The 25,965-nt window shown below is 41.8% G+C and overlaps 1 protein-coding gene across 7 annotated transcripts in view; it reads left to right on the top strand.

Annotated features, from left to right (window-relative positions):
• LOC139984577 (E3 ubiquitin-protein ligase UBR5-like) overlaps positions 1-25,965 on the top strand; it is a 62,978-nt gene that overhangs the window by 19,011 nt on the left and 18,002 nt on the right. For 6 of the 7 annotated variants that reach the window (XM_071998522.1, XM_071998521.1, XM_071998519.1 and 3 more), the window contains 23 exons: positions 565-699; positions 1,409-1,553; positions 2,652-2,836; positions 3,569-3,776; positions 4,394-4,664; positions 7,120-7,211; positions 7,843-7,989; positions 8,728-8,834; positions 9,797-10,053; positions 10,751-10,905; positions 11,718-11,883; positions 12,332-12,490; positions 13,386-13,518; positions 14,124-14,294; positions 15,062-15,370; positions 15,736-15,989; positions 16,209-17,142; positions 17,888-18,506; positions 19,403-19,625; positions 20,763-21,015; positions 23,383-23,627; positions 24,352-24,482; positions 25,431-25,703. In XM_071998522.1, coding sequence (XP_071854623.1) covers positions 565-699; positions 1,409-1,553; positions 2,652-2,836; positions 3,569-3,776; positions 4,394-4,664; positions 7,120-7,211; positions 7,843-7,989; positions 8,728-8,834; positions 9,797-10,053; positions 10,751-10,905; positions 11,718-11,883; positions 12,332-12,490; positions 13,386-13,518; positions 14,124-14,294; positions 15,062-15,370; positions 15,736-15,989; positions 16,209-17,142; positions 17,888-18,506; positions 19,403-19,625; positions 20,763-21,015; positions 23,383-23,627; positions 24,352-24,482; positions 25,431-25,703 — 5,572 coding nt within the window. The remainder of the gene's footprint in view (positions 1-564; positions 700-1,408; positions 1,554-2,651; positions 2,837-3,568; positions 3,777-4,393; positions 4,665-7,119; positions 7,212-7,842; positions 7,990-8,727; positions 8,835-9,796; positions 10,054-10,750; positions 10,906-11,717; positions 11,884-12,331; positions 12,491-13,385; positions 13,519-14,123; positions 14,295-15,061; positions 15,371-15,735; positions 15,990-16,208; positions 17,143-17,887; positions 18,507-19,402; positions 19,626-20,762; positions 21,016-23,382; positions 23,628-24,351; positions 24,483-25,430; positions 25,704-25,965) is intronic. The other variant, XM_071998520.1, reaches the window with a different exon arrangement.

The following is a 25,965-nucleotide window of genomic DNA, read 5'->3' as shown; positions in this document are numbered from 1 at the left end:
AGGATATATGAGATACAAACATTAAATATTAAAACCTAAAACGTACAGTATCAAACAATTGTAAGAATATGAAACATAAGACATTTTAAAACAGGATATATGAGATACAAACATTAAAAATTAAAACCTAAAACGTACAGTATCAAACAATTGTAAGAATATGAAACATAAGACATTTTAAAACAGGATATATGAGATACAAACATTAAATATTAAAACCTAAAACGTACAGTATCAAACAATTGTAAGAATATGAAACATAAGACATTTTAAAACATGCAGTAAAACAATATACAAAAATCTCAGGACAATGTTAAGAGAGTAAAGTCGGAACAGAAGAACCAGCCAGACGAGATCTAACGTTGAAAGTCTTCATTATAAAGTTTAATGCATTGTGGAATGAATCTGGAATGAATGAGGAAGAATGTCGATTCGTATGAGACGGTGGTAGCTGCATCCTTCCACTTCTAGGAATAACCGATCTGTGGAAATATTTATGGAGTGGGTGGCTATCATCGCTCATGATTCTATCTTTGACCAATTTGACCTGTTTGTGATTATCAGATTCGTGGGTGAAGGAACAGAGAATGCAGTCTTTCCTCCAGGAGAGCTGCGATGGTAACCGTAACATCCTCCACATGGGAATCAGCCTCTGTGCTCCAACCTCTAACTCTGAATCAAGCACCACTGGTTCTGCTGGTAAGTAGTTAAATCTGTAATTCCCCTGTGCCTACCACCTCTAACCTCTGAATTCTAGCCTTTATTGCCCCCCTCCCCCTCCCCTCCCCTCCCCCTCTCTGGTATGTTTAAATTCTTAGCCATTGGATAAAAAATATTGAGTGGTCAGATATGTCGAAGCTGTCGGAAAACTTATCTGGAGTAAAGCTTGGAAGTATACTGCACTCAAATACACAAATTCCAATCGAGAGATATTTCACCTGGAAGGATGGATTTAGTTGGAGGGTTTGCAAACGAGGAAAACAACACATTGTAATAAAATTTGTGGGCTTTGATGGCGTTAGTAGCTTGTGTATTTGGAAAATCCAGAACGGTTGTAAACGAATAATTGTCTTTATGAAGTAGATTCAGATGTATACAGTCTTGTGTGATTATTAAATGACTTAAGTAGAATGATTAACCAAATGCAAAATGTAAAACTTCACATTATTGTCACATTATTTCACATTATTGTGTTACATTATTGTGTAACACATATTGTGTAACACATATTGCGTAACACATTATTGTGTTACAATATCCCATCACTGACAACACAGAACTACGAAGACAAGATATATCATTAGTGTACTGCATCATTTCTCTGAACAGATATATAACAGAGTGAAAAATATTCTTTATCCATCCTACAAATAAATCTTTGGTTTTGGTTTTCTTCCTGACATATCAGAATCGTCAAGTTCCACCGGTCTAGGTTCGGATGCTCTAGGCTCTCGCTCCCAGATGCTCCGTAACGCCCTCCACACCTTGAGCAACGCCATCGCAGGAGCAGCCATGGCTTCTGGAAACAGCACCACCTCATCCTCCTCGAGAAGGTAACTAGTCTCCTCATTCGACTCCCACCTCTAGCAAATAAATGCCCACGTATATGTGAATGCTTGTCTGTGGTTTCTGTGGACCCGAGCTTAAGAACATGTCATTTTAGAATGTGACAGATCTTTAAAGTACATCTTGAACACTGTTTTAAGGTACAGGAAAATTGACCATGTGAAACATTGTGCTGCTTTTGAAAGTTTTTGCAATTTCACTTTATGATATTGTTGATTTACTTCAGTCTTGTAAACTTTATCTCGGTCAAACCTAACAGAGACCTAGTTCAGGATTCTGTTCTTCCGTTGACTATTTTGACAAAGTTCTTTTTCTAAATTTTCAAATATTTGTTCTAGTTGTTTCAAGTTTCAAGTGTATTAAAAACCAGTATAAATACATGAAAGAACATATTTATAAATTGGATATGGAAAACAGTTAAGAGTTATAAAGCTTAAAATAGCATGTACTTTATGTACCAATAATAAATCAAAAGTAAATAGATGAATTAAAGTAGATTTTGTGGAACAACACCCTGAATAAATATGGCAGCCCTATAAACGAAAGAATTTTTAAAACGTACAGTGCGAAATTTTGGAGTGATTGTCATATTTCTCGAATTATACTTAGTCTGTTGAAGAAGTGACTTCAGCTTGTTATGGAGTGGGTGTTTCTCGTCTCTATTAATTTTAGGAGAAGTCCTTTTAAAATCTCTCATGGCTGCAGCATTAACTTGGTTCATAAGGGTGTTAACATCTAGGCTAAAAAGTTTGGCACAGTAACACAAGGATGATCTATTTCTTTACTGATCCTTTACAAGTAAAAAATGGTACCAGGCAGGAACAGCGTATATATATATGAGGTAAAATATAGGTATTAAAAACTTCCATTCTTACATCTAACTTAAAATATGGCACAATTAAGGAGAAAGTAGAAATGATATAATAAACCCTCTTTAAAATTCTGGAAATATGACATGTAAAATTATGTCATACCTCATGTCTTAAAGCTTAAAATGTTTAGTTCTACTACCAACTATGAGTGCATAAAGAAGAGGAATAGAAAGCTTTGATTTTGACTGTGAGTTTGTTCTCATCTCTCGACAGCATTAACCTTCGGGATTTGATGGGTCAAGGGTCGTCCAGCCAGAGTAGCTCTGGCGGTAATCCCAGCACCAGTGGCGGTGGTTCCCAGGCAGATGAGACCAACAGGTCTAGGTCGCCGTCGTCCTTACTGGGTGCGGCTATTCCCACTTTCTCTTGGCCTCCGGAACCTTCCAGTCTCTATTCTGGTGAGGAGAAATTCCTTTTCATATACTGCCGTCTTCTCGATTCAATATTTTAGGGACATGATAATGACTAATAAGAGTTGGTTTTGACTGGTTATTCCTGTACTGTACTTCTGTCTGACTTGTTAAGTAAGTCTATATTATGTACTTGTATTCTTACTTAGTTAACTGTGCTCACAATTACCCCTGGTGGATGTGTACCCAGAATACTGGGGGTATTATGAATATCTAGTGGTGGGGGAGGGGGGGTTTGTACTGATTTGTTAAGTAAGTCTGCAGTTTTTATTCTAACTGAGTTACCAGTGCTCACATGTACCCCTGGTGGATGTGTACCCATACTGGGGGGCATTATGAATATCTAGTGGTGGGGGGGGGGATATTATTGCAAGATAAAGTACACATACTCAGGACTTACAGCTTCATACTAGTGGTTGTAGTCACACCAATGCCAAGGGGAATCATACTCAAGCTTAGAGCCTCGTACTAGTACTTGTAGTCACACCAAGGCCAAGGGAAATCATACTCACACCAATGTACTCAAACTACAAGTCTGACTTAATTAATGTTAAGGCTGTCCCATTATGAAGACAGTTTGGAGGTGTGGAGGAAACTCACAGAGAGTATGCCTTTGTATTGATGTGATATGCATGGTATGCCTTTGTATTTATGTGATCTACATCATGTGATGTACTTAATTGATATTTGCTTTCTTTCTGCCCTTGCCTGTCACCACAGATCAAGAGAGTGATGCCCTTGGCCTAGGAACCAGTCCCCTGGTGTCCCTCACCAGCACTGCGGCATCCTTGGCCACCCCACCTCCCCACCATCCCGCCCCTATCAACTTGACCGTCGACGAGAAAAGAGTCGAAGCACACCGTATCGTCCGGCTGTTGTGTGAATCGCCGGCTCTGTCCGAGCATATCGTGGAACTCCTGGCTGCAAAGTAAGTGTTTGTTTTGCACATTTCTGGAAAAAAGACCAAACTGTGTAGCCTTTGAGAGAGTCTACCAGGTTTAAATTTTGTCCAATTTTGCTTCCAAGAGTATTATAGCCTAAATCAGAATCCAGTGAAAGTTACCCTTGAAAACACCTCATGAATGGCTGCTTTTTTGTGGATTTTGTTTTAATCAAACATACCTTGCTTTATGTCCATAATTAACAATTAATGAAAATAAATATTCTGTCCTTCTGAAAACATTAACAATAAAAGGGGGTGCAGAGGAAGGGGCGAGGATGGGGGGAGCATGGTGGAGCATGGGGGGGAGTTGGCATTAAAGAGGTTTCACTTTTGAGATACAAAAAATCAAAGATTAAACAAATCTCTCCTGCCCCAACATTTTAACCCAGTTGAATCGAGAATTTCTTTAGATGGTCCAGGAGGTGTCCATCACAGTGATATGTATCTCGAAAGCCAAAGGTGATAATTGTGTTTGCTTCTCCTTGAAAGAAAGCAATTATAGTCCTGATCACTTACTTAAATTTGATTTGTGTCAGGTGCAAAAATCGGGTAAATCTTACCAATGTTTTCACGGACGGGATTAAACGTCTCTTTCCTTCCAGGGATGCCCAAGGGAATACCCCTTTTATGGCGGCTGTGTCGTCCCGTGCGTATGGGGTCGCCCTCACCATCTTTGATACAGCGGTGCAGATCGCCGCCAGGCCCAAGCCGCCCTCCCCGGCCCAGCCAGAGGGATACTTGGGCTTCGACAGCGACCTGTTCATGAAGATGATTTTCCCCGTCGGCAGCCACCCCGATTCCTCTCCGTTGTATGTCCTGTGCTGTAACGACACCTGCAGCTTCACTTGGACGGGAAAGGAACACATTAATCAGGTATGTATTTTAATTAATCATAACTCAGGTGTGAACACATTACTCAGGTATGAACACAGTAATCAGGTGTGAACACATTAATCAGGTATGTATTTTAATTAATTATTAATCAGATATGAACACATTAATCAGGTATGAACACATTAATCAGGTATGAACACATTAATCAGGTATGGACACATTAATCAGGTATGAACACATTAATCAGATATGAACACATTAATCAGGTATGAACACATTAGTCAGGTATGAACACATTAATCAGGTATGAACACATTAATCAGGTATGAACACATTAATCAGGTATGAACACATTAATCAGCAGGGATGTGCTCACAGTGGGCGGCACCAGGCGGCTGCGCCCAGCAGTTCTGAATGCCGCCCAGCACAAACAGTATTTTAAACATTTCCGCCCGGCACTTTTTTGATGATAATTTAACAAATTTTACCATAACCAAAATCTGGGAGAATACATGGCACAGAATAGGAAAAATAGCACCACCTAAGCATACTTCATGTGCAAAATTTGTCCAGTGGGGAGGGGGTACCCCACCCATGAGATCCCTCTCCCAAGGTGTGGATCACACTACCGCACAATCTGCCCGGCACTCAAATATTCCTGAGCACATCCCTGAATCAGGTATGATTGGCAGTTTATTTGTAACTTTGTGATGTCATCAGGGGAAAAAAGTATATGCCTTGAAAGCTGTGTATTCTTTAGGTTGTACTTCTTGATGTGTTCTTCTTCTGAGTGCACTATGTTATGCATTACTTAATTCAATTGCAACCAATGAAAAGAAGACAGTTTGCAAAGATTAGTCCAAATTTGGGTTTACAAGATATTTAACACTTGCCAATTAGTATCGAACAAGTGGGAAAAAAATGTTGCACAGCTGATAATGAGGTGGATATACTGCTAATATTGTATTGAACACTGGGCAATCCTCAAATTTCATAATTGGCACCAAAATGGTGAAAAATAGAAACCTTGGTAAAGTTGTTATATGATAATGCTGAATTGGTTATGGTATTGCAGAACTGGCAGTGAAGTCGTAGAATTGATCTTGTGTATGTTAAAAATTGCAGATGTGTTGGAAAAGTTGGTAAGATGTTCCAGAATAGGGGAAATATAGTTATAATTGGGAAAAATGTTTCAAAAGTGGTAACGATATTACAGAATTGGTAATGGTATTGCAAAACTGGTAAAATATATTGCACTGCTGACGATGGTATTTCAAAATTTAGCAGTACTTTTGGAAATGCTGGTTTAGATATTCCCAAACCTGGTAAACATATCGACAAGATGATCAGAATGTCGCGAGGCGGGGTAATGATATTTCAAGACTGGGAAAGATATTTACCAAACTGGTGATGGCATTGCAAAATGATGTAAATGATGTAACCAAAGTTGCCTATTCTTTTGGAAAAATCTAGCAGTGAGATTGGAAAACTTGTTAATCGTAGTGATATTCAAACATGGCAGTGGTAAATGTTGCAAGATGGATTTAATGGTATTTCAAAACTGTGAACGATATTTCAAAACTGTGCATGATATTACCAGAGTATGATATTACAAGACCGGTAAAGATATTTCACAATTTATGATGGTAGTTCATAATTAGGAATGGTATTCTAAATGTGGAAATGATATACCCAATCCTGGCCAACATATAGAGAAAGGGGTAAGAATGTCACAAGAAGAGTCAATGACATGTCAAAACTGCGAATGACATTACGAAACTGTAAATGATATTACAAAACCGTGAATGATATTACAAAACCGTGAGTGATATTACAAAACCGTGAGTGATATTACAAAACCGTGGATTATATTAGGAAACCATGAATGATATTACAAAACGGTGGATGATATTACGAAACCGTGGATGATATTATGAAACCGTGAATCATATTACAAAACCGGAGATGACATTGCAGAACTGTCAATGTCGTAACCAAATTTGCAATGATTTTGGAAAATCTTGCAGCGAGATTGGAAAGGTTGTTAACGACAGAGCCTTCATGGAAGCGATATTGCAACATGGCAGTGATACAGCAAAAAGTTGGGACGATATTGCAGAATTGATCATGCTGTTGCACAACCTACCCATGCTGTATTCATAAAACTGTATGTAATTGTATTGCAAAAAAAAACAAGTATGATATTATGAAATTGACAACCACATTTGTAGAATTGACAATAGCATTTTATAAAAGTGACCAAATTATTTGAGATTTTTAAAGATTGGAACAAATGTAAAAGTGGGAAAAAAAATTTCCTCCAGCAACCACAGCGCTGAAGAGAAGTTTTTTTAACCTACATAAGGGTTATTTTATATCTTGATTTATACAAAATATAATATTTCTTTTGTTAATGGGAGAAACCCTCCAGCTTGTCCATTTTGTAGAGTAGTTATATAAACGTTTAAAGGTTCCGTCCTTTCCCTCTCTGCAGGATATCTTTGAATGCCGAACGTGCGGATTGGTCGGTACGCTGTGCTGCTGTACTGAATGTGCGAGAGTCTGTCACAAGGGACACGATTGCAAGTAAGGTTCTGATTTTTATGACCTTGGCATATATACATTCTCATGGGTCATCGGTATCGTCTAGCAATATGCCGGAATAAGGTTAAGTAATGGTCACTCACCCACACGCTGCAAAAGAGGCTAATTACCGTTACCCTTCAAATGCAGGTTACCTAACGACTGGTTTATTATAATTGTCTATTACACTATCAGGAGATTACACTATCAGGAAATTACACTATCAGGAGAGTACTTTTGAAAAGTCTACTGTCGCTCCAGGATTCTCTATATTGCTCTATGTTCTGGGAATAGTTGTGGTGAGCAGACTCCTCCAGTACTGGTTCTAGTTTTTGTTCACTGTTGTCTGTTATACAGGTGACATTTTTGACATTTTCGTTTTACCCTTCCTTGCATGTTATCATTATCTCATTCTCTGGGTGTCAGAAATAAATTATTGACCCTTGAAAACTGAGAGACCACTCTTTTTTTTTTCTAAGGGCAAGTGGTGAATGCAAAGAAACATGGTTCACCCCAAACCCCACCCTCACCCTCACCCCTTTCCTTATGGTCCAAAATATAGAATCCTTATGAAAATGAATTCATCATAGTTTATGGATGAATACATGTTTTTTTCTTTCACTTCATCTCTCAGATTGAAGAAGACCTCGCCCACCGCTTACTGCGACTGTTGGGAGAAGTGCGAGTGTAAGGCGCTGATAGCCGGACAGGACCTGACTCGGCGAGAGCTCCTGGACAGGCTGATCAACGAGACCAATCTGATGAGTATACCGAATAGCAGGTGAGTGGGTGGAAGAAAGGACGCCCTCTAGTAGAAAGTCAAAAGAAACGGAAGATTTTAAATCAGGGACCGTGTCCATAATCACCCCTTGGGATTCCACTTTCGGGTTAATGTCTTTCATTTTACACCACATTCATAGTCTTCTCACTCCAGAGAAACACAGAATCTCTTGCTGCTGAGTTCATGTGCCACCCCCCCACCTGCTGCTCAAGGAGTGGTCATGTTACACATACACAAAAGGCTCCATAGCAAATAATCTCATTTTCATTTATTTTTGTTCTATCACGACATGAGTATGACATATAACATAAAAGGAGATAAGAAACAACACTTGTGAAAGGAAGTGTACTAAAAAACCCTATAGGGATTGTCTGGATGTGACACTCCCTGAAAACATACAGAACTTTACAAATTGGAAATCTACACAAAACACCTCACTTGAAGTTCAGATGGAGAGGGATTAAGAATGGGTAACGGTGATGGAGGAAGGAGCAGTACAAGGAGGGGGTACTGGGTCCGCCAATAAGGTGCTTTAGCCTAGGGCTTTAGGGGGCACCCCATTCCTGATCACTATAAGATCGTAGGCCATTTCTTTTCCGTGGACCGGTGTCTATTTGTCCAGATTGTCTCTTGAGACCCCTCGGTCTACAATTTTCCATTTCTTGAAGCAAATCGCAAAACCAGAAGAAAAGGTGAAAACTCATTTAAGCATTCTTGCTTTCCATCTCTTTTATTCAGAGGAGAGCACATCCTGCTGTTTTTAGCTCAGTCCGTGGCCAGACAAACCGTGGAGCAGAGACAGTTCAAGCAGTCCCGTCAACGGCTCTCTCGCAAAACAGATGCAGGTAACGTGGAGGAGACTCTTTTCACCTGGAAGAGAGGGAGGGAAGGGAGGATGGATGTCGGGTGCTCGGTCATGGGTGAGGGTCGCTAGGGAAGGAGGGTGGGTGAGGGTGAGGAAAGGATGAATCGAGCCTGCATTGAGGTTGGTGGGTTTTGGATTTTTCTGACGAAAGTTTGCTGGCTAGTTTAGGGTCAGAATAATAATTTTGTAAAAAATATGGTAATCTGCTGTATGGATGTGACCATTCACTAATTGAAGAGAATAACAAGTTTTGGATATTGGTTGATCCATGGTTAGGACTGTTGTGTAACTCAAAAATGTTCAGTTCTCACTTAACCATCCTTGTTGAATTTATTTTTACTGGGTTTTCTTCTGAATTTAAAATTTAAAATTACAGATAAGTAGATTGATGTCATCTCTTTGGTTTAATTCAGTTAAATTACTTCTCTCTCCCATAATGAATATCAATCGGTGAGTGTCGTTGAAATGAAGTCTATAGATATGGTAGTTATGTTGCTCCATCTAGGGTCTTCGGTAAGATTCTCTCCCCATGTTTCTGAAAGATATATATGTATAGATATATATACAGTTATAAAGCAGAGAAATGAGATACGACTCATTGACAAATAGGAGTACTGTTTTATATATGTTTTATATATATATATATATATATAGATAGATAGAAATGCCCTCTACCCTTGAAGTTGTTCCTGTAGCTTAAACTTTTCCAATATTGATACAGTTTTAGAAAATATTGCACTTCAAACTTCCATATGATATCCTAAAACATAGATTAATATCATGATAACTTTTGAATTTAATTGTAGATGTTCTTTGATACTTGTTGTCTATCCTGTCGAATGTATTAGCCCTAATTTTATCGGGAGCTTTCGTCAACTTTTAAAGTAATTTCCTTACATTTTTCTCTCTCTCCTCTCTTTCCTCCTCCGGTGATATCTCTAGATACTGACATGCCAGACCACAACCTGTTGCCACCTCGATTCTGCCACCACGCGCTGGAGAGCATGCTCCAGGACTGGTACGCCATCAAGGCCATGATCATGAGTGGCTGCGAGAAGCAGGAGAAACAGCCCCCTCCTCAGGGTGCCAGCGTGGTCCGTCAACCCCTGCCGGAGGAACAGGTCCACCTGAAGAATCAGTCGGGCACCGTCCGATTGGATTGGTTCACCCACACCTTGATTGTAAAGTGTACCTCATCTGTAAGTGGGATATCCTCTCTTCTCCGCTTCTCCACCAATGTTTCTATTTTCTCGGCAGATGTTTTCACCACATTTAGATGAGAAGATAGCGAAGATCCCTGCTTCCCTTGCTAGGCTAGCCACGACCCATCAGTTTCTAAGGGTCTGAAATAACCCCATTCATATTCCTCCCTGGTTATTCGAGGATTAAGTTGCACTTTGGCTGGTATTATTGCAATTGATTGCACAGTGATTGAAAGTTCGTAAACAACATAACAGATAGTGATGGGAACGTTCCCAAAAAAGTTGCTCCCGGGTACTGGTTTGGTAATTTCGGTCAGTCCCCCAGGGTACCCGTTCTGTACGCATTCAACCTAAAACCCAACTCGGCCTATACTATGCTTGCATACATATGCCCAATGTTACTACGTATATAGGCAATGCAGGCCTTTGGTTCACATATGTATGGTAAGACTGTAAACAATCCGTGAACTGATTAGAAAGACAAGGCTGCATATTTATCCTTAACCACTTATATCCTAAAACTGCCCTTTTGAAATCAACACATGCAATGTTGTTTTTTTGCCCCCAATGATGTTACCCAGTAGCATCGAATACAAATTCAAATTGTATTTGTAGTCAGTCACCATGGTTACATGTAATAGCTTATTAATATTTTTGGTTTGTAAATGTGTGTGTCTGTGTCTCCTCCTCACAGGATATCGATATTCTGCTTACCACTTTGATAAGACGGTTGAAGAACGCTACCACGGCCAAACTACATACGGAAACGGTCGAGGTCACCAAACGGTTTGTGCGATCAGTCGGGAGGCTGTTTGTCATCCTGAGCGTCGAGATGCTCCCGGGAAAAAGGTGAGGATTAAAATGTTTGAACTCTTTAATGCTCTTGATTAATCAGCGGGTTATATTACCCGATGAATGACGTACAGCAAATGTCTGCCGTACTCAAAATTTTGTGAGACGAAGCAAGCGTGGAAGTATGAAAAGTGAAGGAGGAAATAATTTGTAATGTTTGTATAGAATGGTGAGGAACTAGTCGTGTCAGTAGAAATCAATTGAATCTGGTGGAAAGGACACTGAAGTTTGTACAAAATGTTGGGGGATATGTGGGGTGAGGGGGGGGTGGGGCGTTGTGGTTAAGGCAGTGGACTTGTGATCTTAGGCTTTCAGGTTCGAGTCCTGGCCAGATCATTGCGTTGCATCCTTGGGCAAGGCACTTTATCCCCATTGCCTCTCTTCACCCAGGTGTATAAATAGGGACTTGTAAATGGGTAACTTGTAAATATAGTTTGGTGCGCCCGTTTGTGGTTGTACCCTATGGGAAGTCTCCCGGGGGACATGTGGAGATTGTGCACTGCGGTGTCCCAGGGAAGATTTATTAAACTGTGCACACCTTGGTATGTGGGTGTGACAAGTTGACAATGACTAGGGTTAGGTTGAAAAGTCGTGTGAGAGGGCCTTGGCCTTGGCAAAGTCTGTGAACCTTCAACCTTATAATGATAAAAAGCCAGCTGCTTGCCACAGGGTAAATATGAGGATCTCCTAATAAGTACATCTGCCGACCTTGCAGTAAATCACAGTAAAGTGAGTGGACCAAACCTAACCTGAAATCGTGTTTTCCTTCATGAAATACAATACTCAGGCTTTAAATATCCCTTTTCTAGATCTGAGGCAATCACCCGATGTCAGAAGGTGTTCCAAGCTTTGATACATCATTCGATCATAGCTCTGAGTGAGATCGCCGAGTCCCTGATTGCTCCGGTCCGTATGGGGGTCGTCCGGCCGACCTCGCCATTCCCTCTCTTCAGTAACCAATCGGATGCTGTAATGGTAAGAGTCAATTGCTAATCACCTCTTTAATTAAACCCTGACCTGCATGACGACACTCTCATACAGAGATGTTGAGGAGTGATATCCCTTCAGATAGTGTACCAGCAAAATGCATCATCTGCTGGATTGGTTTTGGCAAAAACGATTGAAGGCTGACCCTGGACACACATTCATGCACACACATTAGTGATTGTACGTCACAGTGGTTCATTAATTATTTTCTACGAGGGCCATAGGAAGAGCATTTGTCAGAGCTGAGAGTTAACAGGCATTAAAATCTGATAATGTCCCACTTTGGGTGGTGTGGGGGTCCTTGAGGGAGGGGGTGGTCCTTGGGGTGAGCCTGTGGGTGGCAGTCTCAAGAGGAACTCTGTACGTATGATTCACTAATCATCATTCGTCTACGGAATGATCTCTCTAAATCACATCCTCCTATTCATCTCAATAGGGTAGCGAGGAATTGTTCTTCAGTGATCCTCTACCGGTACGTTCGTCCTCCTCCCATCATGCATCTCACTCCAGTCGATCGCTATCGGGCGTTCCGTTGCCAAGGCGACACTCCAGTGCGATGGCAGCAGACAACGATGATATCCACAACAGGGATGAGGTTTGTCATTATATAACATTCATCAAACAAGTTTTCAGCCCCCCCTCCCTTCTACCCTACTACTTTTTACAACGAATCAATGTACAACGTATCAACATATCAACATTTATTTTGTACCTAATACAGTCATCATGCAAATGCAAGTGCATTAGGGATCAAAAGATACTTGATGGTAGTGAGTAGGTCTTGTAATCATTCTAATTTAGGAAAAGATACCATGCAATGCAACATTGCAATATTTGCCTAACACATATGGAAACCTGTATGTTAGGTTTTGTACATATAACCATGGTATCTTCTATATATCTTATGCTATGCAAAATTGCAATATTGCCTAGCACAAATGGAAACATGTGTAAGCTCTTGTACACATATATTGTATCTTCTGTTATGCTGTTAAACATTGCAATATTGCCTAGCACAAATGGAAACATATATGTAAGATCTTGTACACATTACCACTGTATCTTATATATCTTATGCTATTCAAAATTGCAATATTGCATAAAGCAAATAAAAACCTGTATGGTAGGTTCTGTACACATAACCATGGTATCTTCTATATATCTTATAAGAGATCAAATTACTACTGTCAGAAATAACTGCTAACAAACTGTGAAGAATAAATTATAGTCCCTGAATAATTTATAATTTTTTTACATTTTTAATGTTTAAATGCCATACCAAACCTAGTTAAGTTTCATATTTTACCACAGGTTCTTTTTTAAAAAGTTGCCCTCTTCCTCCCTCCCCCTCCTCCTCCCTCCCCCTCCTCCTCCCTCCCCCTCTTCCTCCCTCCCCCTCCTCCTCCCTCTCCCTCCTCCTCCCCAAATTTGTTTAAAAAAGTACCCTTATGTTATAAAAAACTGAAATGTGATGTTTTGAATTGTTTCAGTTTGAGGTGATGGATAGCGAACTGGACTTGGAAGAGACGTTACCGGTGCAAGTGAGTGCGGTGGTGGACCAGGCCATACAGCATGCAATTAGTATGCAGGAGAATAGCAGAGATGAAGACAACACAGACAGAGGTAAGTCCCTACCAAGGGAGTCACCCCCTCCCACCCCCCAAAAGAAAGGGGGGGATCGTGGATGCCGTTGGTGGACTTGAAATTAAACAAAGTTTGAGTACCATCTTGAGCACTTCACAATATTGATATGTGCACTCTTGAATTCATCTACTCCAGATGTTGGAAATAAATAACAGTTTCAGAGTTTCCTGAAACCCCCCCCCCCCAAAAAAATATATGTATGGTGAAATATGCACATAGCATTTTGTAGTAAACCATAGTGGAATATGTCCGTAGGAAAGTTCTGTGTACTTTACAAAGGAATTATTGAGGGGAATGACTTGTGAATCAATCAAATTTCACGTACAAGTGATAGGAAAAAAATGAAATTTCAGTTTCCGGGGGGGGGGGGGGTGGGGATGGAGAATCGGTATGCTGTTTCATTTGATGCGATTCAGCCATTTTAAATGATGTCAGCCACTCTATCAGGCAGGCAGATTTCATTTAATAATTTGCATTCTGCCATTCTGTACGTCTTCTATCAATCCTCTCGCTCCAAACTACTCTGATCGTGAACGTATCTCGCTGATCATTCGCCCGTCTCTCTCTCCGTCTTCTCCCTTCAGGAGGCAACGAGAGCGACATGGATCTGGACCTGCTTGCGGAGAGCGACAGTGACAGCGATAGTAACCATAGCAACCAGGACCACGACCACACCAGCCAAGAGGCGGACCACAGCGCCAGTCGTAGGAGCAGCACGCTGCCCTCGGCCGGCGGGGGAGGAGGTGCGGACGGAGGTGAGTTTCGGTCCCCATCTTTGTCTTTTAGAGAGTTCAAAAGTTCAACCTGATCAAGTCTTCTGTCTTTTATCTGATAAACACAACCCGAGGGTTAAGATAGATCCTGGTTTCCCCCGGATATGTCCTCTTGTGTCCATCTTACATGAATGTCACCTGGGTTTGCAAAATTGGTTCTTAATAAAAGGCCAACATTTAAATAATACATTGTACAAGCTTCCTTGGCAGATGGGGAGGGGGAGGGGAGAGGGGGGAGAGAGGTGGTTGTGCCATCTAGCTACTCTATTACAGAGAGGCAGATTGTTTTACAGTAACAGCTCTGCAAAAGTTTTGATCTTACATTGAGCTTTTCAGGTTGGTACCGTTCAAAATAAGTTCTTTGTAGAAGAGGAATCTCTTGACGTAGACTCTTCCCCCAGGTCAAAACAATAAAGACATGGTTGTAGGGTGTATAAACAAATAATGCTATTAAATACTGTTTATGCATACTGGGTAGATGTGAAAGCCACTACCATGTTATTAACTACTTCTCTACAGTTTTAAGTAGCCTAGTTTTTTTTTGTTCAAAAATATGCCCCCCAAAAAAGTGGCCATATTTTGATAGTTACCTCACAAAAAGATAAATTCCAAAATAAAATGAACGAAACCAAAAGCTGGTTGGTACATCAGATGGTACAGTGAAGCCAAAACGTTGCCATTTCGGTGATATTTCCAGATCAAACGAATGACAGTTGAGTCTAAAATGTTGATACCTTGTTTACATCCAGGCTCTGGTCCTATCGCCGTATTCTTCTCGGAGGACGAGTCTTCCTCGAACATCGACGACGACGGGGAGGAGAACGAAGCAGAGGAGGAGAGCGAGAATGAGTTCGAGGAGGATGAGGAGGCAGTGGAAACTGACCTCGGCGACCTGAGCATCAGTCAACGCTCATCCAATGCCTCGGCCACCAACCGTCAGAATAACAGACCCTCCTCCTCCACGCAGCCCTCCCATCCTCTGCAGTGGGCCTTCAGGAACCAACAGGCCCGGACTGGGACCGAAGAAAATGCGACATCGGGACCAACGTCTACCACCGGTAAGTGACCAGAAAACGATGAGATCTTCGTTGAGACCTCTCAGATCTCATGGTCATGTGACCTCCTAGTCCTCCTCTCCTTCCCCTACCCCGCCTCTCCCATTTCTGTTTAGAGTAGAATAGTCACTTTGTGATTGGAATGTCTCAGGCAAAGCAACATAATTTATTGCATGAGCAATTGCAAAGAGCAATGCATCTGTTACAAGAATGGCTAATTGAATCTGGGTCTGAGGTAAAATCCGGTGTTGAGCCAGTGGAATATTTACCAGCTGCCACCATATTAAAGTAATAGATGGAGTTTTGAGAAATAGTTTTTTTTCATCTCTTAAATCTTTTGTCTCTGTTTTCCTCATTTTCCTTGGTAGGGGGCAGTAACCTGATATACATCGACCCAGCCAACCTGAGACGAACCTTGAACTCTGCGAATGCCGCTTCCAGCAAGGCCGCTACGAGCCCTTCTGAAACGGCTCCCTCTACATCTGCGAGCAGGTTAGCGAGGGCGTTCGGCATCGTTAGCAGAGAGATTGCCGACATGGTCGCCTCGCTGTCCATCTACAAAGCCCCGGAGTCATTGACTGAATCTCTGGAGGTGACCAAGGATAATGCTAGACAATTGAAGGTACGGAAAAGAACAGAACACAATGCTCAATGTTCTCTTGTTGACTTCAGACATCCATTCATTTGGTGGATCACATCAGGGGACAAACTTTAATATCTGTTGTTGTGTCATAAAGTTAGGAACGTCACAAAATGATATACACTTGAGGCTGTGGTGATAGAACATTTCAGTATTTTGACCATTTTTTTTTTCCCAATTTTTTTTTCAATTATTCTGCAGACCTATGCTCTGGACAGTCTGAAGCCGACATGGTCGTGGTTGATACCTCTGATGAACTGCACCGAGTCGCAGCTGAGGTACGGCAAGGCGCTGACCTCGGCCACCGATCCGGCCCACCCCAAACACCCGAGCCACGACCAGTTCATGAGGAAGCTGAAGGGAGCCGCCCGGGAGGCCGCGACCAGAGAGGACCAGTCCTACCGTCGCAGTCTGGAGAACCGCCAGAGAGGCAACCAAGCCAACAGCGAGGACCATTCGGCCATGATGGACTTCCTACAGTACACCCTGTCGCTGATGAGGTGTCACAACAGCGAACACATGGGCCTGCTGCCGGTCATCGACGTCACCGCCATGAAGCACGTTGCGTACACGCTGGACGGCATCATATACTTTATGAGGAAGGTCCGCCTGGATCAGAGTACCGAGGCAGGTCCGACCAATTCCCGGAGGACCTTCACCTCGTTCCTCCAGGAGTACCAGTTTGACGAGAGCCTGGACGTCATGGCGACGGAGTCGTCTGACCCGTACCCATTCACGCCGGAGGGCCCGCACGGCAGCGGGGAACCGCCAAAGAACTCTACCCAGAGACATAACTTTTTCAGAAGGAGCGAGTCTACCACGTTCCTGGGTTGCCCCGCGCCAGACCCCATACACACTCCTCTAGAGGAAGCGCTGCCTCTGGCCGACCGCCCTCAGCTCCTCCAGCCCGATGCGACCCGGGAGCAGCTGTTCGGGACACCTCAGAGCTCCGTTGTCCTGGAGGAACCTGCCCCGCCGACCGCGTCCTCCAACGTCGTCATTGTGGATACTTCCTTCCTGGAGGTGATCCCGACGAAGATGTGCCTCTCCACCAGCAAGGAGCTGGATCCGCTGGAGGGTAACGTGGATCGAGAGGAGATGATCGTCACCATGGCCAACGAGGAAGTCACCTCCGGTAAGTTTAAATCTGGACGTTTACCGCTGCCTGGCCTAAATTTGACTAAAGCAGTAACGAAGATGGCAGGCGGCAAACACAAAACTCTTTAACTACCTCCAAGATGAAAGAAAGATAGATAGAAAGGAAGTTGTATATATCTCTGTAATATTTAAAGAGCGAGTGCTGCATGATGTCGATACCATTTAGTGAAGAGGATGATGTAGTGGACATCTTGGTTGTATCATTGCCCTGTGATCTGTGATCTGATATCTAAGTACTAAAGCTTAGTTTGAAGGCCCTCCCAGGACCCTGATGACATGGCACAGAATATGCTACACTAAGAACAAACTAATTTTTGCCCAGCTTAAAAATGTAAACAGAGAAAAACCAAATCTGGTTGACCATGATGTATATAATGTTAACATTTGAAATTTATTATGTGTGATTTAATAGTACAATTTAATAGTATTAATCTGACATATCTGTTACTCTGAGTTCTACTTTACTATGCCCTAGGTGAGAAGAAAGCCCCAAAAAATTTGCTGCCGTTTCTGTAATCTAAATTTTCAGTTGTATGTGATGTGTCAGTTATTATTATTACTATTATCAGAGCATATCTACGTTCCTAAATGTCCAGTCTTTCCTCCCCGTACGGTAGCTCCCGATGACTATACAGAGAGACTCATCTGCTACAACTCATTACTACTCATCTAGTAAATTAAATTTGTAAACAAGTTGTGCCTTTAACTTTCTAATTTTGCAGATTCATTCCCCTCAAGCACTGGTGCTACAGGGTCATCCTCTCTATCTACCCTGGAGAGTCAGCCATCGGTGCCATCCTCTACCGCTGCCACGGTGGGTAGTGTCCCTAGCGATGGCTCCCTCGGTTCCAGCCACCCCTCCACCAGTCAGAGCCTAGAGTCCGATTCGGACCTGCCCACTCAGCAGCAGGGTTCCCCTGCTCTGCCCTCCTCACGTGGAGTGATCAGAGGGTTTGGCGCGCCCGGCGAAGCACCGACCCTGCTAGAATCCGGCATCCAGAAGAAGGTGAGCGTCATACGTGCTACGGGAACGGTGGAGAGACCCGAGAGGTTGCGGCCATCTCTCGTCGACGAATACAGCATCATAAACATGGATCAAGAGGGCGCCAGACAAGGGGAGCAAATTCCCGGAGACGCGACCGGGAGATCCTCGACCCCTTCGAGCCTCCTCTCAGAGGCCGGGCCTGGAGCTTCGGGGAAGGGGATGAAACAGATGGGTAAAGGTCAAAGTTCAAAGAGCACAGGTCAAGACCAGGACACGTCCTCTGAGAGTGACCGATCTGGGATTCCAGGAACATCCCGCGGAAGACAGGCTGGACAGAGAGAAGGAAGACATCGAGAGTAAGATGTTTGTCTTATTCCATTTCATGTGATTTTGTTCAAGGAAACGGTTCAAGGAGAAGCCAAAATGGTTTCTAACCTTTCTGCAAGTCAAGAGAGTTGAATGACAAAGCCCTTTGATAATGGTATTCCTCACAAGGGTTGATTATAATCAGTATAACCCCCTTTTTCAGGTCTGTGCACACCCCATATTGCTAGGCTATGGTTTTGTAACAATTTTTTGTTCTTTTGGCAACACCTCAGCGCTCATTCAAACTGTGGAGGGACCAGTCATTTATCGAACAACTATATTACCAGACAACTCCTCAGTGATCCAAAGTACTAACAGGCCAAGAATGTTTAACCTGATCAAAGATGGTTGCTCATTTCTATTAGCTCAAACCAACTATACCCGAGTTGATATACCTATGTATCTGTCCAACTATCAGTCTGTCAGAGGTTACTACAGGACATAATGTGAACTTTTTCAAAATGTATCTCTTTCCTAGAGGACCACATGTTCTTGAAAGTTAATTGACAATTAATGTTAGGAACATTGGAATGCATGCGACATGCACTAATTCAATATTAGAGTGGTATGTCCTCACTGGAACATATTTGCATCAACTCAAATTTGTGTTGGTGCTCTAGTTTTTATTTTTCGCTTTGTAACACAAAGCTCCTCAATTCTCTCTTAATGCCAAATATTAGTAAAATTAGCAGTTGCCTCTCTGCACCACATCCCCATCTTTGTCTCACCAGTTACTTACTTACCCAGGCCTATTGTCGTAATGTCAGAGGCAGAGAGTCCTGCTCCTTAAATACTCAACTCATTTACATATCCATCCCGTCCCTTCCTCTCCTCTTGTCTCTAACCCGAGTCTTTGTTTCCCTTCCTTTCTCATCTTTCTTTCCAGGGCTGATGGAGATCTGTGGAACCTCTGTCCAATGCCGGACATCCTCCTGGGCAGATGGAGACTCTGTCTGGAGGTGTTCGGTCACATCTTCCTAGAGGACGTCGGAGCGGAACCGGGGTCGGTCCTGAGCGAGTTGGGAGGATTTGAGGTCAAGGAATCAAGATTCCGAAGAGAGATGGAAAAATTGAGGAATAACCAAACATCAAGAGATCTGACCCTAGAAGTGAGGCTTAAATTGATTTTTTTTGTTCCTTTTTCATCTTCTTCATAAAAGAGTTGGGGGGTGTGGAGATTTGGAGAGGCTTACTATAGTCCCCTTTTGAACAAAGCAATTTTAACATTGTTTTAGATCTTTCTTTCTCCCCGTAATAACTGTGCCATAAATCTTTTAGCGGGTCTTGAGAAAAACCTTTTCAGCGTGGTCATTATAATATACCTTACTTAAAGTGAAAAGGGGATTCCTTGTTCTAGATTGAGAACTTGTTTGGAAAATTTTGTCTTCTTATAGTAGAGAGATCAACATTTATTGCCGCTTTATTAATAACAAGAAAAACATTTTTTGGTAATCTTTATGCACCATGGAACCACGGGAAGAGATATTAACTTCAGAATCAAGTACTTTATTCTAAACTAATTTTTTTCAAGCAGCACTCAAAACAGATAATTTATCAAACAAGATTTCTTTTCTATCTCAAGGACAGAAAGCTCTGTACAGAAAAATCAGGGCCCTCCGAGACTTTTATTTTCATCGTTAACTTATATTATGGGAGTTCAATAATTTAAAAAGGACGTCCATTTTTGCAGTGTCTTTGGTAAAGTAAGCTCCTCTGAGCTTATATGAAACTATTACTTGTATTAATCAGTGATATGTGTTACAAGCAATGATGGCTCGGTAATTGAAAATCAAATATGCACAAATCCTGACTTTGGATTTAGAGGATCTGTCCGGAATAGGCTTCCATTTGCATCTCCTGTGTGTACTGGTCCTTTTTCTCCTCTCTTCCCTCTTCCTCCCTCCCTCACTCCTTCCCTGTCCCCTCCTCCCCCTCCCAACACACCTTCAGATGCAAAACAACTGGCTTATTTAGAAGCAAAATTACCAACTTTCTAAAATACTTGCCTGCCAGTGGTCCAGTTCAATCTCTTCTACCAAAGCAACATCTTTTATCATTGAATGCTAAAATCTAATGCCATTGACTGAACCTACAGTAAGTATGGTAATGTAGGCAATCTTTTCCTCTGTTTAGGTCTGTGTTTTATTTGATCTTATCCATATTGACCTTTGACACATTATGAAATGTTTACTTTCCTTCTTTTCCTCTCCTCTTCTCTCCCCCCACACCCCCCCCTTCCCCTACAGGTGGATCGGAAACGTGAGGCGCTCATCCAGCAGTCGGTCCGTCAGCTCAATTCTTACTTTCACCGCCGGGGGCCGACCATCGGCCCCCCGGTCTTCGCCGTCCATCGAGTGAAAGTCACCTTCAAAGACGAGCCCGGAGAAGGTAGCGGCGTGGCCAGAAGCTTCTACACAGCTATCGCTGAGGCTTTCATGTCCAGTGAGAAGCTGCCCAGCCTGGAAGATTGCCAAGGAACCAGTAAAGGTCCTCAGTATAGTAAGATTCTTAGACGGTTATGTAGAGTATATAGCGTCATATATATATATATATATAATATATATATATATATATATATATGTCTATGGAATGCGAAATGGGACATTAATTTGGTAGCAAAGTCATTTCGTGGCATGAAAAGCTGTTCACACATCGAGATTAAAAAACCGCCAGATAATCTTTACTTAATACACGTAACAACTAAATTGGATCTTTTCATTAAAAATGTGGGACTAGTTTAGTTCTGTTCAGTTCAGAGCTGAGCCGAAAGTCTTAAGAGATGTTCCTCCCCTCGAAGGAATGGTAGAGAGGTACATGACAAGAAGCTTCCATTACTTGCAATTGGACCAAGTGAAGGGGAAAGCAACGTATATTCAAACTTGGGTTATCGTCTGTTTTACGCACAAGTAGACAACAGAACGGTTTGTCTTTTATATTGTGTGAACAATAAACAGGGTGTAATTGACTTCCAATTAAGAGAATAAGTCGGACGTATTTTGCTAGCTGGGTAACTTTATTTTCCTTCAAATTTCAAGTCTTCAGTTACCATGCCATAAAATTACTGTAAAAGAACCGAACCCCCCCCCCCCAAAAAAAAAAAAAAACTTAGAAGTAGTAAAACATCTGCACAACTTCATATGACAAATGTAGTGTGCTCTGCTACTACTACTCTGTTAACTTTCCAGTTTATAGCTGTTAGAGTATAGTTGGTGAATGCTACCACCACTGATTCAGTGAAATCATCCATGTGCTTCCTATTTAGCTCCATGTCCTAACTAACACTAGCACAGCCCCACACAACCCCAGACCAAACGCAGCCATTAGTGAATGGTATGTTTGGAAAACTATGAATACATACTGTAAGTTCTAACAAAGGATTACTTGCTCAGAGAGCTGTAATTTAGACAGTTTGTTGTTGTGCCCACAACGTTAAAACTACATAACACTAGGGCTAGCAAGTAACACTATGGCCTGCAAGTAACAAAAGCAAATTTGCGTATTATTCAACTACGTCGACTGCCATATTGGTGGCACTATTTAGAAACAACTACGGACTCAATTCGGGACACTCAAGATGGCACATTTAACAAGTAATTTAACGTCGCTCACGTTTTAGTTAATCGTTATACATGGTCTTTGTTAGTCAGTGAAATATTGAAAACCCTATGCAATTATAATTGTAATGCGTGTTTAGTTTCTGAGCCAGCAGCAATGTTTACACGTTTCCTTAGCAATTCAAACTGTGTTTGTTTTGTTTTGTTTCACTAAATTCTAAATTTTGAAATTGAAAGTTTGCATTTTCACTTTGTGAATACATCTTGCCCATAGAGCATGCCCATGCTTTTGTTTACTTTTGTTGCACACAATGTCATTATATTTGATTAATTCACTTTGCAAATTTACTAGACCCCTTTTAATTAGTGCAAGTTTTGGCAAAAGAACAAAAGACTTCGTAGACTAGGCATTGAAAGTTTTAGGGCAACAGTGTTTGTGGCAATAGAAGAGAGTTTAGAAAAGGTGGCAACTTGAGGTATAAAGTAAATATTTTTCAGAGAGTAGAATGTAAATTAGGGTACAGCTGGAATAAAAACATTCGCTTGCTTTTAATATTAACCTCATTCTGTTGACTATGGTCCTCAGAGTTCTCTCTTGGCTGGTCTTAACAAGTTAAATGCAGATGGAGCTAGTTATCTGACCCATGTAGGATTGGTAACCCATGGTAACTTGTTATTATGCTGTCAAGAGTAAACTGGCAATTTAAAATAAAATTAAAAAAAATTAAAATATTATGTTGGTATCCTTGTAATAAAACCAAATGTTAGAGAATGCATTGGCTTTGAAAAAGTTTCAGCAAATGTAATCCTGTTTAAATCAGTTGAGTAAATAAAAAGGTTTCTGGGATGGAATCTAACCGATTCCTTGTTGCAGGTTGAATGGATTGTATGTGTATGTTTGCGTGTGTGTGTTCCCCTTAGGTTGAGATTACAAGAGAACAAAATGTTTGTCATTTACATGCCTAGAAGTTCACAAGTTTATCCACTTTCAAGAAAGTTGTCCCGCTCATGCAGGATTGGTTACCATGGTTACCAGATAACCATGGTACACCTGGGTTGAGATTACAAGAGAACAGAAAATTTTGAACAGTTTCTCAGGGTTCACAAGATTTATCCACTTTCTAGAAAGTGCAAGTGCTTGAAAACATCCACTGGCTCAAAAAGTAGCTTCTTTTTCTAACGGTTGATATCAGTTAAGTAACCTGAATTTCTAGGCCCGTGCAAAGTAGGAGAGCTCGGTTTTGTAAAGATACAAAATGACATTCGAGATGGAGCTATGTAGTGATCAACTCTCGTCTCTCGTCTTCTCCAGGCCTCATCCAGAGATTGAAAAGCCGGGAGAGAGAACGGGAGAGGTTTCGCAGCCGTCAGTCCGGTTCGGGCCGGATGACGCAGTGCCTGGACCGGGACCGTAACCAGCTCAGCTTTGACGCTCCGCCGTTCTTCCCACGAGACAGCCAAAACTCTGGCGAGAGGGAGGAACACACAGAACATCTCCCACCGGCAAAGCAGGCCTTAGGAGAGAGACTATTCCCTAGAGTTTTTTCGTCCCAACCGGTAGGTTTTCACAGACAGTTTTGTATCTAGTTTCTTGGGAGGACTGGAATAAACTTGGGGTGCTGTATCAGAGTGACCGTATATTTTACCGTTGAAAATCGTAGATGATGTTTCATGAAAAAGATCAAACAGCGATATTTCCCCTTCCCACTAGAATTGGTTGATGTGATTATGACAATATTCAGTACAAAACTGGTGCACATGTGGAAGCATTGCTTTTGTTTTAAGAGCTGCAATTAAGTCCAAATTAGGCTCACATCTTTAATGAAGATAGTTGTGAATTCGGTAAGACAATCTCCAATGGTTTCTTTGCCAAAGGGCACTTTCGAAGTGCTCGTAATTGTTCAACCAAATTGCACTTTTTTTACAACAGGAGGGCCATTGTTTTTATCACAACAAAAAGAGCAATAAAAAAAGGAAGGAAAAAAAAACACAACAAGAGGGGCATTTTGGAAGTGCAAAATGGAATAATAAAGGAGCTAAATTTCATTAACAAAGAGGGTCACAAGATTGTAATGTATGAAAATATTCACAAAAGTTGTGTCAGAAATCTTCCTGTCGTTAATAGAATACTGTAAATATATCGAAAATACCTGCTACAGCTACTTTTAAGCTTCTGAAATCAGACATTCACCTTAGCAAAGTCATCTACTTTCTCTCTCTCCTTCCCTCTATCTCCACCTATCTCCCTCTATCTCTCTCTATCTTCCTTCTATCTCGACAGGCATTTGCAAACAAGATAACCGGTATGCTTCTAAAGCTCCCACCTGCCAGGCTGCTCCTACTCCTGGCTAGTGAAGAATCTCTCAGTGAGAAAGTCGACGAAGCTATGGACATTATTCTCAATAACAACAGGTACGTTGGTCGAGAGTTAAAAGAAATAACAAGCACTGTTATTTAAGAGGAAGTTACCAAGTAAAAGTCAGTTATATTTTTGGAAAGTCAAAAAAGAAAATTACAAAGCCAGTCATGGGAAAAAAGTCACACAAACAAGAAAATGGAGAATGTATGGAAGTAATTGAGAAAGCAATTATGGACGCAGTGATCAATAAGTTCCAGTTGTCGTTTTGCAGAAAGAGAAAACGAGACAAGAAAAAGTGGGGGGGTGGCAGGGGGGGCCAGGGGGAATCACACATTAAATGGAGCATGTAAAATTACGAGAGATATATGCCTGAACAGAAGCAAATTTTGAAACCCATTCAGGCTTAACAAGGAGGTCAGTTCTTATAATAGAAAGCCAAATTGGAAGTGAAAATATAACCAAAACAATCCCTGTCGATGTGGAGTAGTTGAAGAAGCGCATTCTTAAAGTGACATTTCGCCATTATTTTCACTTTTTTTAATTTGCCACAGTCTGGGGGTGGGGGAAGGGGTGGTTGGAGTTATTATGAGAAACAAAATTCACAAACATCCAAACAGGTATACAAAATGTGAGCAGTAATTTTATTCCCCTGGGAGGTGACATCGAGATAATTTTACCGTGGGTAGGAGAATGCCAAGTATCCTAATTCATTTAGTCATAGAGCTGTCTCTGTGTTATGGACATGCAAAACCCTGTGAAATAAGTGCAACAAAATGAACAAGAGCCCTTTCTTGTAGTTTGTTTCTGATTGGAGATTACTATTTGACTTTCATTATGGTTGGAGGAGGGGGGGGTATTCCTCTGTGTGTACGAGCCCTACCTGTGCGGTGGTTTAATCGCATTTGACCTTTGACACTGCATATCGTTATCTCGTCATGACGTATGTCATGTAAGCACGATAGCAGCTTATCTCCTTCTGACGGTCCGTCTCGTTCTTACAGCCGTGATGAACAGAGCAGTCCAGACGTCGGCAGTTCCAGTATCCTGGACCTGGAAGTCTTCGGTCTGACCGAGAGAAGGTCCGGCCAGGATAAAGCCAAGTCTGCCGCCCTCTCTCAGTCGTCCTCCCAAGAGACCCAGTCCAGTAAAGTACAGCCGGAAGACGACCTCGACAGTGAACCCTTGTTCTTTGAACCCGGGAAACGAGGATTCTTTTCACCCAGGCCAGGCAAGAACACCGTCGAGCGGTTGAACTGCTTCAGAAATGTCGGTCGGTGAGTAGAGTAACAAGCTTAAAGGGTGTGAAGACTCGTCTAATGCTGGTAATCTGACCTATTTTCGAATGAGGTGTAACAGAAGTGTTAAGACACCACCATCGATCCCAGAAAATACGCACACAGCTTGCTACCGTCGGTAATTAGACACTAGTGTACAGTCAGTACATACAGCTGCGGTCAATACCCACTGCACAGTGTACAAACGATACAGCCATGGACATCTCAGGTCCAGCTAAAGATAACAAGGTATCACGCTTCA

The sequence above is a fragment of the Apostichopus japonicus genome, chromosome 17, assembly GCF_037975245.1.
Source record: "Apostichopus japonicus isolate 1M-3 chromosome 17, ASM3797524v1, whole genome shotgun sequence".
Lineage (NCBI taxonomy): Eukaryota > Metazoa > Echinodermata > Holothuroidea > Aspidochirotida > Stichopodidae > Apostichopus > Apostichopus japonicus.
Note: the sequence above shows the minus strand (reverse complement) of the source record. Positions and strands in the feature narration are given on the sequence as shown.